At 35.3% G+C, this 16,608-nt stretch overlaps 1 protein-coding gene across 1 annotated transcript; it reads left to right on the top strand.

Moving 5' to 3' along the window:
* The first annotated feature begins 6,463 nt into the window (after positions 1-6,463).
* LOC129803333 (ceramide glucosyltransferase) lies at positions 6,464-16,577 on the top strand. Its single transcript, XM_055849792.1, has 2 exons — positions 6,464-7,381; positions 15,430-16,577. The coding sequence occupies exons 1-2, from the start codon at positions 6,911-6,913 to the stop codon at positions 16,162-16,164; spliced, it is 1,206 nt and encodes a 401-aa protein (XP_055705767.1). The 5' UTR covers positions 6,464-6,910; the 3' UTR covers positions 16,165-16,577.
* The last annotated feature ends 31 nt before the right edge of the window (positions 16,578-16,608 follow it).

The raw sequence follows: 16,608 nt of genomic DNA on the forward strand, positions 1-16,608 counted from the left end.
AAAACCCTATTTTAAGTGTCTTGATCGAGTAGAAGCAGTCAAATTGGCATCTGAGTAGTTTCAAAGCGTTATTATGGGAAAAGTCAATTTTTTCACATTTAAACGGCAAAATCGGACAGATCACATTGTCTGATCGAAAAATGTGGAGCTCAGAGGCAAAATGATACATATCCTATGGCTCTAAAACATAGGATATGTGTCATTTTGCCTCTGAGCTCCACAAATGGTGTATGGGCGAAATATAGATATAAATGTCCTCTACAATTACATCGAAGTAATCATCAAAATCGGTTCAGCGACAGTCGAGATAATTGAGGTTATGTGATATTGAAATTGGTTTTTCTACTGTGGCGCCCGGGTGTTGGTCCCACGAATTTCAAATGTTCTAGAAAGGTGTAGCATTTTTAATTAAGTTTAAGCCCTCACTCATCAAAATCGGTCAAATAGAACCGGAGATATGATTTTTTGAATTTCGTGAACTTTGACCCCTCATATCTCCGGTTCTATTATAGAGTAGAGTCAGCCCTTTTCGCCATGTAAGCACCTTTTCGCCACCTAATATAAAACAACTAATTTAAGGCATTTAAGAATAAGTAGCATTTCAACACTCATAATATGTTCTGTTCTAATATCCCAATACGTTATTACGTCTCTTAATTAATTGAAATTCGTTTTAAAACAGGTGGCGAAAAGTACTGAAACAAGCATAATTGGGGAAAATGCATATTTTTCAATGAGATTCTCTAAAATTCTCGAGACGTATCCTGGATATGTAGATAGATATTGCTTCAAAGTATCATTATACAAAAACTCATTTTAGTCTTACAAAAATATCACACCTTACGAGCCCCCTAAAGCTTAATGGTGGCGAAAAGTACTGACTCGACCCTAACTAAATTTTTATCGCTTTTTTTTTAGTTTAGGAGCTATTAAACTCCAAAGAGCGGCCGGCCGGCCAGGAACGTATCTTAGCCACCCATATATTCGTGATCAGGAAGTGATGAAACGGATGAAACATATTTTGGTCAAGTTTGAGTCCGATCGGACGATATGAAATTTTGGTAAGATTATACAATAATTGTTAAGAATCTCACCTAATAGAGATACACGTAAATCGATGTTACAGATGATGAATTTATTTTTCTTTTTTTGTCCTAAATATATTAAACAAATTATTGTTTAATTTCAGTCACATTTTTTTTAATTGCCGTGGAATAAACATACGCATTGTTTTACATGAAATAATCTTGATAAAAAACACATTTCCACACGAAAAGATGCAATTTTCTCTAAAATGTCTTTTAATTTAATATTGCATTTACACGCTTCGTAAGGTAATTGCATTTAATGAGCTTCGATATTTTTAGTGAATTTCTTGACAATTTTATATTGTACATCTATAGGTTTTTCTTGTTTCTAACAAGTTTTTTAACACTAAATTGAATTTTCAATAAGTTTTCACAATAATTGAACTAATAATCTCTTATTACATTGCGCGCGAATAGCAGAGACTCCATTACTGAATGTTATATCGCGTAGCACGGTTCGAGGTTAAGCTTACACTGTTAAAAGAAATGGGTACAATTGCGAAAGAATCGCACATAGATAAAAAATGAAAAAAACTGCACAATATATTTGTTCACAATTAACTGCCATCATTACACGCTCTTAATTTAATCACAAGGTCAATGGAAAACTAGAAAAATAGTTAAAAGTTATGTTTACATTACACAAATGCAAGAAAATATATTTCGTTTTTTTTACTGTGCATCAATTGTAATGCTTCTAGGTGTTTAAGGTAAATCAGACCACGGTATAACAGCTAGGGAGAGGCACTTAATGTTTCAATATTTCATGGGATGTCAAATATTGCAATGTTTCACTTGAAATTTTGAGAAGTGTTTTTTTTCTTGTCAACACATACCGCTCCTTGGAAATTACAAGAGGCCAACTAATTTTCGGCCATTTTCCAGGAGACAGCATGAACGATTCAACTTTGTGTAAATAAGTAGGGTAAAGTGGTACAAGTTGTTCAGTGGTACAAGTTGCACATTGCAATGGTACAATTTGGACAGGGCTTTTTGTCTTGATAAATTTAGAACTTCATTTTTATTTGTATATTTTTAAGGCTTTAGTTTTATAATTTGGTTCCTTGTGCTTAAAAACATAGCTTGTACTGTATTTATCAAGAAAAAAGCCATGTCCAACTTGTACCGGCGAATTGTCCAACTTGTAACACTAATTCCAAATTATATCACTTTACCCTATCTCAATTTAATGACTGAACAAAAACAATTTATTTCTTTTCTATTTATATGAGTATTAATATAAACATTGAAACTTTTATATTTTTACCTTTCAAAATATGTTTTTTAATGAATTAGATCCTTGTCGTTCTAAATGATGTGCAAATTTTGCTGAAATTAGAATGACAAGGGATCAACTTGCCTGAGTTAGTCCCCTGTTTTCGATTTATTTCGATTTCGAGATTCGAATTATAGCTCATGTTGACATTTTGCTGACTGCAAATTGTTACTTTTAGTGGAAGAACGACGTCCCGCCTTTTTGCAAAAACACTGGATAGTGATTAAATTTTGGTCGGAAAACTGATGTGATTTATTTCCGTGCAATGTACCCCATTGATTCCAGTTCTCCAGTGTACAACCGGCAATGAGAAAATGTCTAATAAGTGTACATTCCACCGTTAAGTAGACTTGTTGGATGTTATGGCCTCTACACACTAGAGAAATTTATGTCCATATTAAAGAAAATTCCCTATGATTATGTAGGAAAATCTCCTCAATATGGATAATAATTTCTCTAGTGTGTAGAAGCCATTATATTCGACGGTTCCATTCTATACTATTCTATCATAGAATGACAACTTTACAGGAGAGCCATTTGAAATTGGCAATTTCCTATGCTGCCTGTGTATTTTTTTTTTCAGAAAACTTGAATATCTCGTTACCATGACATCGGATGACCACTAACTTTTCACCAGTTGTAGATTTCGATGCCAGGGGGTGGATTATGTAAGTAAGTGAACCCGGTGAGTGATTCACTTGACAGATCAAAGTGAACACTTCACTAGTGAACCGCTAAAATGCGATTATGAAGGCGGTGAACGATTCACTTCACTCAGTTTTTTGAGGTTAGGTTTTTCACCATCATTCGATGTGGTGAAACTGAAAGTGAATGCAATTTTTAGGACGAAAAATCCATTGCAGAAGCAGAAGAAAGGCTTTTTCACATAACTAGTATATAATGTGACTCGAAATCATTGAGTTTATAAAGCATTTAACGCAAAAAATTGCCAAAATATAATTTATCAAAACACTGTTTTCGTGGCACGTACAAAGTATTCACTTCCGGACAAATCGAAAAGATTGACAAAATTTCTCACTCACGTTAACACTCATTCATAATCACTTTTCTAGCAGTTGTGAACGCGAGCGGTGAATCGTTCACTTGTGAACCCCCCCCCCCTCTACCCCTCCAAAACCATGTTTTTTCGGTTTTTCTCAAAATTGACCCAAGATTTTTCAATGAATTTGGGTTTTGTTCTAGAGGCAGTCCAGGCGAACATTTCGCCCAAACATACTTATGACCGGAAAATTCGCTATTTTGAATTACTGAAAGTCAACGGTCAACTACTTTGGAAGGCCCATTTTTCAGCCGACTTGGTTAAATTTGGATTTTTTGGAAAGGTATTGAAATTCTGAACCCGGATGTATCGGTCTTCATCGGTAATCAACCGGTTAAGTACCGATTTTTAATATTTTTTTCGGAATTTTTTTTTACTTGACCTTAAATTTGTTCTCGAGCTAGAGGTTAAACGGTAAGAGATATCGACTTCCGGTCTTCGACGACCCCCAATAAAAAAAACAATGTCTCTAGACGTTTTCCCCTATTCCCCTCACCTACCCTAAAAATATGTTTTTTTGGTTTTTCTCAAAATTGGCCCAAGATTTTTCAATGATTTTTGGATTAGAGCTAGTCCAGGCGAACATTTCGCCCAAACATACCTATGACCGGAAAATTAGCCATTTTGAATTATTGTAGGTCAAAGGTCAAGCACTTTGGAAGGCTCATTTTTCAACCGATTTGGTTAAATTTGGATTTTTTGAAAAGGTATTGAAATTCTGAACCCGGATGTATCGGTCTTCATCGGTAATGAACCGGTTAAGTACCGATTTTGAATAATTTTTTCGGAAATTTTTTTACTTGACCTTAAATTTGTTCTCGAGCTAGAGGTAAAACGGTAAGGGATATCGACTTCCGGTTTTCGATGACCCCCAATAAAAAAAACAATATCTCTAAACGTTTTCCCTATTCCCCTCCCCTCCCCTAAAAACATGTTTTTTTGGTTTTTCTCAAAATTGGCCCAAGATTTTTCAATGATTTTTGGATTAGAGCTAGTCCAGGCGAACATTTCGCCCAAACATACCTATGACCGGAAAATTAGCCATTTTGAATTATTGTAGGTCAAAGGTCAAGCACTTTGGAAGGCTCATTTTTCAACCGATTTGGTTAAATTTGGATTTTTTGAAAAGGTATTGAAATTCTGAACCCGGATGTATCGGTCTTCATCGGTAATGAACCGGTTAAGTACCGATTTTGAATAATTTTTTCGGAAATTTTTTTACTTGACCTTAAATTTGTTCTCGAGCTAGAGGTAAAACGGTAAGGGATATCGACTTCCGGTTTTCGATGACCCCCAATAAAAAAAACAATATCTCTAAACGTTTTCCCTATTCCCCTCCCCTCCCCTAAAAACATGTTTTTTTGGTTTTTCTCAAAATTGGCCCAAGATTTTTCAATGATTTTTGGATTAGAGCTAGTCCAGGCGAACATTTCGCCCAAACATACCTATGACCGGAAAATTAGCCATTTTGAATTATTGTAGGTCAAAGGTCAAGCACTTTGGAAGGCTCATTTTTCAACCGATTTGGGTAAATTTGGATTTTTTGAAAAGGTATTGAAATTTCGAACCCGGCTGCATCGGTAATGAACCGGTTGTTGGCGCCACTGCCTCCTCATCGAAGACAGCGACACCAACGGGAATTTCCGACCTGTAGTTAGCTTCACACCTTATGCTATCAAACAATCTTCACACTCTCTGCCTTCTACACCGCGACACGCGAAACATCACATTATCACCAACTCCATAAATTTCTGAATTTATCAACTACATCGTTCGTCAGAACGCATCATATCCTATCCTAGTTCCCTTTGTAGATTAATTAGTTGTGAGTGAAGTGAAATATATATAGAAAGGAGAAAACATCAAAAATTGTTCTTTCTCGCCGCATCTTTAACCCAATATATATTTCACAGGTATACCTATCTCTTGCCATAATTCTCACGGAAGTACTTAAGGTGAGGATACTTTCATTCTTTCGATCATAGGTAAATCATAGGAATCATCCTTCACAAGAATAGTCACATTGGAACTCATGCTTTTAATGCTCACTTTCTCAGGTAAACTCTAACACCGGTTAAGTACCGATTTTTGAATAATTTTACATCCCCAATAATTAATATTCCCTAAAAATAATGTTTTTTCGGTTTTTCTCAAAATTGGCCCAAACTTTTTCAATGATTTTTGGATATGTTTTAGATCTAGTCCATGCGCACGTTTCATCCAAACATATCTATGACCGGAAAATTCGCCATTTTGGATTATTGTAGGTCAAAGGTCAACCATTTTGGAAGAGTAATTTTTCACCCCATTTGGTCAAATTTGGATTTTTTGGAAAGATATTGAAATTTCGAACCCGGCTGCATCGGTCTTCATCGGTATTGAGTCGGTTAAGTACCGATTTTTTGATTTTCAAATGCTTGTGTGATTTATGAATTAATTTGATCTCTAGTAGATCAGTAATACCAAAAGATCATGTGAACTAATTCATGGTGAGCTCTATCTCGTGACTCTAGACCGATCGACTTAACTCTTTCGTCTCTTTTGGGACGAGAATACCCAAAGCAGCATATGAATGTTCGGTGAAAAACAATGTTTTTTAAGTATTCAGAACTGATAAAAATCCTATTTTTGTGGATGATTACAAACTATAAGGATGTCCAAATGTAACATATTTTTTGTAGGACCTCAAAATTAATTCCTGAGCTTAGATATTTTTGATTAAAAATTGTGAAATTGGCTTGCAGCATCTGCTGCGGTCCGGAAAGAGTTAAGGAACCCAGGGTGGTCGACCCGAGGATACTTTACCTTATTTTAGTTTTTTTTACCAATCATTTTTATTATTATTTTTTTTATTTTTTCAATCTTCGTTGTTCTTCTGTTAAAAATGTGATAATAATAATTTGAATGTATTTATTAAAATTTTAAAATTGCAAAAAAAAACGAGTTAGTCCCCTGTAATATTATATGAGCGATATGTTTCATGAAACATCAATGTTTCATTCATGTTTCACATGAAATTTTCCATTTGTACAAAATGTTATAAAGCTATATGACAGATGGCTTGACGGGTTGGGTATTCTTTGGTTATAAAACATTCCACACAGAGAAGAATCGTCTGATAAAATCACCCGATGTGGGCAGGGATTTCCTCGTGAGGCGCGTTAAATTCCGCGGAGAGTGTCAAACTGTACATTAGTCACTGTGAATTTGTGCCTGGGGCGTGAAAACTGAACCAGAGGAAGCTGAAAAAAAATTGTACAGAGAGTTTGTGGAAAAATCAGTGAAGTGTCATCGGGCTGGGTTTTAAAGTGACTTCCTGGAGGAGATATTTAATTTGCTTTGTTACTAATAATAACCGTGTCAAAGTGTATCTGTTGATGAAATGTTCTGGACAGAGAGGTACTGTCTGGTGTGTCTGTGAACCAAAGTGCGAGAGGCAATAAAGTACTTGGAGGATATGAATTTAGAGGGTGGCAAGAGCCAAAGATGTCTCCTCTCACCTACACTCTCTACGGCTTTGCTGTGGTGTTCTTTGTGTTCTGGTGTGGCAAATGGCTGGTGCACCTCTTAGCCATTGGCTATGGCAAGTGGAAGCTCCATAGAAAGACAAATCTTCAACCCAGAGAAAATCCTCCAGCACCCGTTTCAATTCTCAAACCACTGATGGGTGTGGATCCAAATCTCTCTGCCAACCTCGAAACATTTTTCACCATGAACTACCCTTGTTACGAACTTCTGTTCTGCATCGAAGATGCCCACGATCCAGCCATACCACTCGTGGAGCAACTCATGGCCAAGTACCCAACCGTAGAGGCTAGAATCTTCATTGGGGGCACCCGTGTTGGTGTCAATCCCAAAATCAATAACATGTACCCAGGCTTCATTTCGGCCAAACATGAGCTCATCCTCATCTCTGACAGTGGCATTCGCATGAAGGAAGACACACTCCTGGACATGGTAATTTACACTCTATTCTCTCTTCTACACACAATCAGCCCATTCATTAAATTTACACCCAAAGCTCTCAAGATCTCAAGCATTCTCAAAAAAATGTGAATCATTCTCCCTGCTCACGTTCTCCACTCTCCCTATTATCCACCAAGAAAAAAAAATTATCTCAGCAAATAATAGCGCCAAACAATTTTCAGGCAATTACTCATTTTTTTCTGGCCTATTCTAAATTTTTAAATTTGATAAGACACACCATAGATAAAAAATAATATGCCGAAAGTCGAGAGGGAAAGTTATTTTGAGACCATGGAAATTTTTTTTCTATTGGCCTTCGACAACGCAATTGAGACAGAGACGTTAAATTTTTCATGAATTTTCAATATTAAGCTTTTTTTTAGGGTGATTTTGTCCGACCCGATTAGAAATGTGTCATTTCTCATGAAGTTACTTCATTCATTTCATTATTCAACAGTGATTTCTTAGAAATTGTATTGGAATTTATTGAATTGAACTTTGAAAAAAATAAAAGTCTTCTATCTCTGCTGAGAGATAAGGTTTAAAAATACATTCTGAGATTGATCAAATTTCCATTTCATTTCAATTTTTACACCATTTAATGTCGTCATGCAAAAAAATTTTATATGGGGACTTGGAGTAAAATTGATATATTTTGCAAAATTGATATCTATACAACATTCTTGAGGATCATTTTCCTCTCAAAAATGTGATTTTCGAGTCAAAAGCTATTTTTGGCAAAAGAAATCCCTCCGCTGATTTAAAAATGTCAGAAAAGGCGAACTGGAGACAAAATCGGAATGATCATTTTTCATTGAATATTTTCTGGAAGGGAAAAATTTATAGAAGTTTGAAAGAAAAAAAATAGAGGAGGCAAAGCGTCTCAAAAATTCTCGAACTCGTGACTTAGATGCTAGGGGAAAGTACCCATGCTTTGCACGGTCCCAAGCTTTACAATAACTAAATTTTTCCTATGTTTCTGAATAAATACGATTCCGCAATATATTTTAAAAACAAGACACTTTCCCCTAGTTTTTAAAATATAGAAAAGATAGGTCACATATATTGAAAAATATATGAAATATTTAGTAATTGTAAATCTTGGGACCATGTTAAGCATGGGCACTTTCCCCTATATCTCAAAAGTACTTTCGCATCATTCACAATTTACCGGTTCTCACTCGTTTGAAACCGATTCATAAATCGCATAAATCACTCAAAAGATTCCACAAAATCGTTTAAAGAGTAATAAAATTGATTTACGGACAAAAATTACTTATCGGTTCATTACCGGTTCATAGCCGATTTCAACCCATTTATAAATCACTCAAAATATTTCCCAAAATACACTTTAGGACTAATTCAATTGAATTCCGTATAAAAGGGGTGAAAAAGCGTCCCAGGCTTTGCGAAATGCTCGAACTCAATATTTAGATGCAATACCTCAAAAGTTTTTCGCATCATTTACCGGTTTTCAAACGATTTGAACCGATTCATCACTCAAAATATCCCCAGAATAGTTTTAAAAGTAATAAAATTGATTTTCAGATAGAAAATCAGTTATTAGCTATAAATCGGTTCATTACCGGTTAAGAACCGATTAGAACCGGTTCAGTTTTAAAGGAAATTCCAAGACCTTCCAACGAGCGCAAACACGATACCATTCTGTTGAAAAATGCGCTCTCTAGTGTGACTTTTGACCTTGAAAAATCTTTATTACCCAGCGAGCACCAAATGCTAACCTATTTCAATTCAGCTGAAAATATTTATATTTTCAGCTGAATTGTGCTAACCTTACACGAAAATTCGCGAATCAGTGCCATTTCCATATATTTGGTTAGCACTTTTTGCTCGGCGACTGCTGATCGGTCAGCACATTTTTCTGATCAATTCAGCAAAAATGTGCTGAAACCGCTAACTTTTTCAGCCAAGTGTTCACGGACAAACAGCGTGACGTCAAAAAACTCGAAAGTTCAAATTTCCAAAATTCTACCAAAATACGACCCCTTGGGGGGTAAGGAGTCGAAATATATATATAAGTCAAAATCGAGGGATTATAATATAATCCCTCGGTATATATTATATACTGCTCTCTCCGTGGAGTTCGAGCAGTAATATTAGTTATCGGTTATGAACCGGTTCATTACCGGTTCAAAACCGATTGGACCCATAGGAAATTTCAAGACCTTTCCAACGCGCCTAAACATGTCCCCAGTAGCCTAATAAATGCACTCTCTAAGAGCCTTTTTAACATTTGACCTTGAAAAACCGTTATTAGGAATGATTCAACGGTATTTTCGTACATGATCGAATGTCATGTTTTAATACACTTTCATCCCTTTTATCAATGATCATGAGATTTAAGACCGAAAAAATGAGATCGAGACTGAAAGTTACCGAGAAGAGGTGTGTATCTTGAGCGGTTAAGTAAAATGATTTAAGAGTTTCTTAAGAAGCTAGGGTAAATTAAGCTAACTCAAAACCTGCTCCAAATGGAAGTTTTTCGCTACTCCAAATGGAAACGTTATTGTTTTCATGATAACTACAGTACTAAATTATTATATTTATATTTTTTTTACCTTAGTTTCATTATTTAGCAAATTTTGCTCCAAATAAAGCAAAAATCCATTCATATTCACAAAATTTTAATTTGGTAATTTCACAGAAAAATTAAAAGTATACTTTTTCTCCATCGTATTTTTCGTCGATCGAAAATGTTTTCCAATGAAAAAAAGATAAAGTGACTGTTGTTTATTCGTTTGTTCAACATTTATGTCATATTGTTTTTCTGGCTAATTTTAGTTAAATTAAGTGCTAATCTTTATTGTTCCATAATTTTCCACTAAGTCGTCTCTCGACCACTGAGAGAAATCCGAAAAAGTTAAAATAACATTCCGGAAATGTTGATTTTATCCTGCATTATTGACCCAAAATCGGTGTAAATATTACCCTTTTTAGGTGTATTAGGGGTTAAAGGTACCCTTTTTTCATGTTAATTTTAACCTTAATAAGGTGTAAAATTAACATTAAAAAATGTTGATATCTCTTTACACCTAAAAAGTGTTAAATTTATGAGGAAAAAATGTTAATCGCACCCTCTTTTTTTCTCAATGACCTAAATCGTAAGTGTGTCTAGGGCATAAGACAGTTTTCAGACTAGGGGTTTAGCTTAGTTCCCGAAGGTCTCAAAATCCTGAAGAGTAACCAATTTTAATGGATTTTTAGAATCTAATAGATCATTGGCCTTAATTATCCAATCCTAACGTTAAATTTTTCTGAAAAATCTTGGCTGATAATAAATTAGAGCAATTAAGCTATATATGGCTAAGCCTTAGATCTAGAGCCCGTATTAGCTAATTTTGCTAATTTTGGATTAGCTATCTCTAATCGTTTGGCATCAGATAAAAATATCATACGATGTTACGTTAGTTATTTCACAAAACTGCCATAATCCAAAATTCTACCATGTTCCATTAGGTTTGAATTTTGAGAGTCTCAAACATATTAATCAATTGAATTGGAAATAAAATTGAATTACTTTTTATCGATGATCAGTCAGATTAAAAAATTTCACCTAAATATAAGGAATCTTATCAAAACTGGTTGAGAAATGTGCCCTTCATTGACTCTTTAAGATCGATTTGTACATAGACGAGTAATAAGAAAATAATTCTTTTTAGTTGCATAATTCGACATACTCCATTTCTTATTTTATTTTTCATTCAGAATATTAATAAAGAAAGCCTTCTTGCATTACCGCTAATTTGGTAAAAATTCTGAGAATAAAAAGATTCGAAAATTTGCTTCATGAGTGGAGAATAACAGAAAAATACAATTCAGTTTGAATAACAATGAATGGGCAAATTGTGACATCTGTGAACTAATTAAACTTTAAAACTCTTGCATCTACCAACATAATTTCGTACATATGGCCAATGCCCATGAAGTAGTATTCTAAGTATTTACAGAGTTTATTGATTTCACAAACGCATTGAGTCAATGATAATTTTCTAGGAAAACTGAATATTGTAAGCAAGATAGTTAGATTATTGTGGGATTATTGGGATGTTGTTTTATATTTTTTTCCTATAAAAGCAAACAAGATTTGCTGAATTTGTAATATAATTTCTGCAAAATTGTTGTACAAACAGAACAAAATTGATGAATTCATTTTTCAACATTTGCCTAAATATCTCATAACACATCTGATGATTTTTGTTTAGAAAATAAATACCACAAATCTGTCATATTGACTTTCAACATATTGCAAAAATTAGATAAGTTTATTTGTTATTTGTTTATTCGAGCAACTTTAAAATGTTGGATAATAGTTTATTGTTTAAGTTGAGGGGATTGATTGCAATATTATTGCTTTATTTTTTTTATAAATTTAGTAAATAAGTTGTCAAAAATCATTAAAAATAAACAAATTGGCTAGAACAGATGTATAGGGCTTTCAGGACTTTATGAACAAATTAACTCTTTGTTATGTTTACTTTTTAGATCAAAATTTAAGTAGATAATTTTTTCTTAAGAATTATGCAACAGTGCCCAAGTTTTATGAACCCAATTCATGGATTTGTTGCACAGACGAACACTGACCTAGCTTGTAGACGACTTTGAGTGCAATAATAAAGTCAAATAATGTCTACAAAACACAAAATGTAAATGCACAAGAGGGCGCTAAGACCGGTATAGTCGGTGTATACAGAAGTAAGCATCCTATATCCTATCACTTTTCCGATTAAGCTCTCTGAGGTGATTCAATCATGATGTCAAATATATAAGACTAATTATGTCACATATAAGATTAATATTAAAATTAATACTTTCTGAACTGCGAGAATGGCAAAAAAGGATAGCAAATTTTTTATCGCGCTGCGCTCGTAAACTGACCGAATCACAGTTGGCACGCATGGAAAATTGCTCGAATTGCCTGTAATACAATTCAGACAAAGACTAGAGTCTACTCTTTCTAACACACGTGTTTTTCCATTTAAAATTTTGCACACTATACACCTCTCTTTCCGTCTTTCCTTACTCTTAATATTAATTTTTTGTGACACCACGGTAAGACAAGAGTAAGAAAAGATGGAAGGAAAGGTATATATAATAGTATGCAAAATTTCAAATGGAAAAATACGTGTGTTAGAAAGAGTGCACTCTAGTGGAGTAATACGATGAGTAAGATATTACTGTTCGTATTAGTTGTTTTCTGAATCATATTACAGGCAATTCGAGCAATTTTCCATGAGTGCCAACTATGATTCGGTCAGTTTTCGAGCGATTGTATTGCTGCCAACTTTGTACGTAGTTTGGAAATTCGAGAGAGAGGCAAGATAAAATAATTGCTATCTTTTTTTGCCATTCTCGCAGTTCAGAATGTATTAATCTTAATATTAATCTTATGTGACATGGTCACAAGGCTCACTGCTGGGATATAGGGTAAAATTAGGTAATTTGGAACCATTTACAATTTGGGACATTTGAGATTTTCTCACTATTTTAGAAATTCAAAGGAAAGAAATCTCTTCTTTTTTCTTCTTAACCCTTTAAGGACAAGAAGGTTATAAATCGCGGGTCAGAAAAAATCACTTTTTCTAACTTTTTAGAGCAGAGCATAACTTTAGCAGATCGTAGGAAAAATTTCATTTTTGGGTCACCGGTGACCTAATCGTCCTGAAAGAGTTAATCGCCTTTTTCTTCTATTTTGCGGTCTGTGTTTTCTCTTTGCTCATCTGACACAGTGTGATAATCTCAAGTGTCCCAAATTGTAAATGGCTCCAAATTACCTCATTTTACCTTACTCCCAGGCTTTTTAGGGCTTCTACAAAGCCGCTTTTCGCCTACGGATTTGATCAAACATGAATTGATTTTCAATTTTAAATTGAATTAAAATATAGACATAGCTTTGGTGCCCTATTTCGGCCACCTTTATTCTTATAGTTCCTTGCCCTTCGGGAATTCTTCCAATATCTTTTTCACGTCATCTCGTTTGTCGAAGCTACATTTTTTGTTATTCTTTTGCATTGTATAATCTCTAGAGTACGTAAAAACTAAAAGTTCATGGAAATTCGAGGAACAAAAAAGGTGGCCGAAATTGCAAGCTGACCGGAATTTGGCACACTTACCCTATAGAAAGAAATTGTCTTCTTGATATTTTTGTCAGAAGACGTATAGCTGTTCACTACACACCCTTTTACTTGAATCTTGCAGAAATACAAAGAAATTAAATGCAAATATCACTTCAAATGGAAAGTTCTTAAATCGCGCGCAATTCAACTGTGAGAAAGAGATAGAGACACAAATAACTCACTTGACAAACGCCTGGCGGCACTGCGGTTGCAAAAAATCTCTGAAATGCGACAAAATATTTTCTTCTCTATTTTATCCTTTTTAGCAGGTCGTGTCCCTTCTTGTAATATGTACTTTTGCATTCCTTATTAACCATAATAGTGTTGTACAAAAAGGTTTTTCTCAAACCTAACCTGAATTTTGGGACAGCTCAAAAGAATATGAGTATTCCAGCTCAAAATTTCATCCCAATGTTTTTGTAGTAATATCGATAATTATTTTACAATTAACCCAAATAACTGTATTCAACTAAATTATTAAAAGCCTCTAAAAATGCGACCAGTTTTAGTGTGAATTTTTTCCTGTCGTACACATTTCACGTCATATCTCCAAAACTACGTAGGTTGCCAATTTGGGGTTTTCGGTTGCCCATTCCATATTAAATTGGCTTTTATTTTGTATTTGTATTTTTTGCTAATTCATTCTACAATGACAGAAAACACCTCATAAACTCCAAAGTTTTTTCGGCTCGCTTGAAATATATGGGAAACATAGGAAACGTCGATTAAAAGTATTTTCTTGTGAAAATGACTTAACTCTAAGGAATTAAACAATTTTCACATTAAAAAAAAAACCTCTCATTTTCTCTACGTGAATTTTCGCGGCATTTCGAAGAATGCCAACAGGCACCACCAAATTCTCTTCGGCTTTTCTTTTAGCTCAGGCCTGCTTTAGAGAGTGTAATTTCTGAAGCAATTTAGATAAGCTTAGGGTTTTTGGAAAGGTCTTGGGTTCATTGACAAGTCTGAATCGGTTGCGATCGGTTATGAATCGGTAAATACCCTTGCTACTTCGTTTTTATAGGTTAATAAGGCTTTTGTAGAAGTCATTTGTAAAAATTTTCAGAGTTATCTGAAAGATTCGTTTATCAATATGTGTCAATGTTGATATCAAATTATCAATACTACATGTAGTACAATTCCAGGAATTCCGTGATTTCGATTGTAGAAAATATCAAAATTGTATAGAGTAAGTGTGCCAAATTCCGGCCAGCTTGCAATTTCGGCCACCTTTTTTGTTCCTCGAATTTCCATGAATTTTTAGTTTTTACATGTTCTAGAGATTATACAATGCAAAAGAATAACAAAAAATGTAGCTCTGACAAACGAGATGACGTGAAAAAGACATTTGAAGGATTTCTGATGGGCAAAGAACTATGAGAATGAAGGTGGCCGAAATAAGGCACCAAAGCTATGTCAATATTTTTATTTATTTTAAAATGTATTGAGAATGATTTTAGAGTAAATAAAGACGATAAACTGTCTACAAGGTTCCAAGCAACACTCCTTAAGTAGAAGGAATAAAAAAAATCAATTTTTATTAAAGATATTACATTTCAAACTTGAGGCTTTGGCGCTTGCATGCAACTATGCCGAAATTTGGCACACTTACCCTAATGTTATTGAATCAGTAAATCAATATTGATGATTAAGGAAAGTATAAAGGGTTCTATTTAGTGGTACTTTTACACAGTAGTTTCTTCTGAACACCTTTTAATATTGTGGCTTGCTCCCTCCAAAAAAAAAACCCTATCAGTTGGCAGAGCTTCAAAACGAAAATAGGTTTTCTTATCAAACAAATCAATTCGGCAATAAACAGAGTTATTGTACTCACTTAGTCGGGCAATTGAGTGGTTGATGTTGATACGGCAATTCGATGACTAATGCCCGGTGTTTGGTTTTCAGGTGGATCACATGGTGGATGGCGTTGGTTTGGTGCATCAGATGCCCTTTACGTGCGATCGCGAGGGTTTTGCTGCTACCTTTGAGAAGATCTTCTTTGGCACGGTACAGGCTCGGATCTACCTGTGTGCCGATCTTCTGGGTATTGTATGTCACACGGGTATGTCGTGCTTGGTGCGACGGCACATCCTGGAGGAGGCTGGTGGTTTGGGGCACTTTGGACGATATCTGGCGGAGGATTTCTTTATCGCCAAGGCGGTGACGGAAAGCGGATGGCGGCTGACGGTGAGCAGTCAGCCGGCATGGCAGAATTCAGGTGTCTGTGATATCGGTAGCTTCCAGGCGCGCCTCACGCGCTGGGCTAAGCTCCGTGTGGCCATGGTGCCCACGACAATTCTCCTGGAGCCACTGTCTGAATGCCTTGTTGTGGGGGCTTTTGCCTCCTGGGCAGCCTCAGTACTCTTCCACTGGGACTCATTGGTGTTCTACCTGGTGCACATTCTGGTGTGGTTCCTGTGTGACTGGATTCTTCTGTCCATCGTCCAGAATGGTTCACTGCCATTCAGTAAGATGGACTTTGTGGTGGGTTGGATCTTCCGTGAATGCACTGGACCCTATCTCTTCTTTCATGCCCTCTGGAATCCAGCCATTCGGTGGCGAACGCGCGTCTTTAAGCTGGCCTGGGGTGGAGTGGCTCAAGAGGTACCCCTCGAAAAGGCTAAATTCGTGACAGCTTAGGAAGGACTTGTGTGAAAATCACAAAATATTCCTCTTCAAAATTGTGAATAATTCTCAGACACACTCACTCAAAGCTCCTTACCCTCACAATTTCTCCCATCTTGCTTCTCTAAAGCCCATCCAATCGCCTCCATATTCCAGCACCAGCCACCCTCTCCCCCCTCCCCCTGCCAAACTCTCTCTGCGATCTAAAGTAGATTCCCTAAACATCATTAAATTCACGTAAACATTTTAGATAATTATAAATATTGCTGAAGAAAAAGGAACAAAAGTGAATCAAACAGATTTTGCACTCTGTTGAAAAAAAAAAATTTCTTTTCCTACTTTTTATGTACATGAAAGTAAAAGTTATTAAAGTAAAACAACGTGAGTAATATTAAGGAGAAAATAAAATTCCTTGCGATTCCCGCAAATTTGAGTCTTTTCTTGGGGAAATCTACAAAA

This window comes from Phlebotomus papatasi, chromosome 2 (genome assembly GCF_024763615.1).
Source record: "Phlebotomus papatasi isolate M1 chromosome 2, Ppap_2.1, whole genome shotgun sequence".
Taxonomy (NCBI): domain Eukaryota; kingdom Metazoa; phylum Arthropoda; class Insecta; order Diptera; family Psychodidae; genus Phlebotomus; species Phlebotomus papatasi.

Bases quoted from the DNA above. Each gene is read 5' to 3' on its own strand.
- LOC129803333 (XM_055849792.1), top strand. From the start codon at position 6,911: ATGTCTCCTCTCACCTACACTCTCTACGGCTTTGCTGTGGTGTTCTTT. The intron at 7,382-15,429 runs GTAATTTACACT...TTTGGTTTTCAG, and splicing joins AAGACACACTCCTGGACATG to GTGGATCACATGGTGGATGG.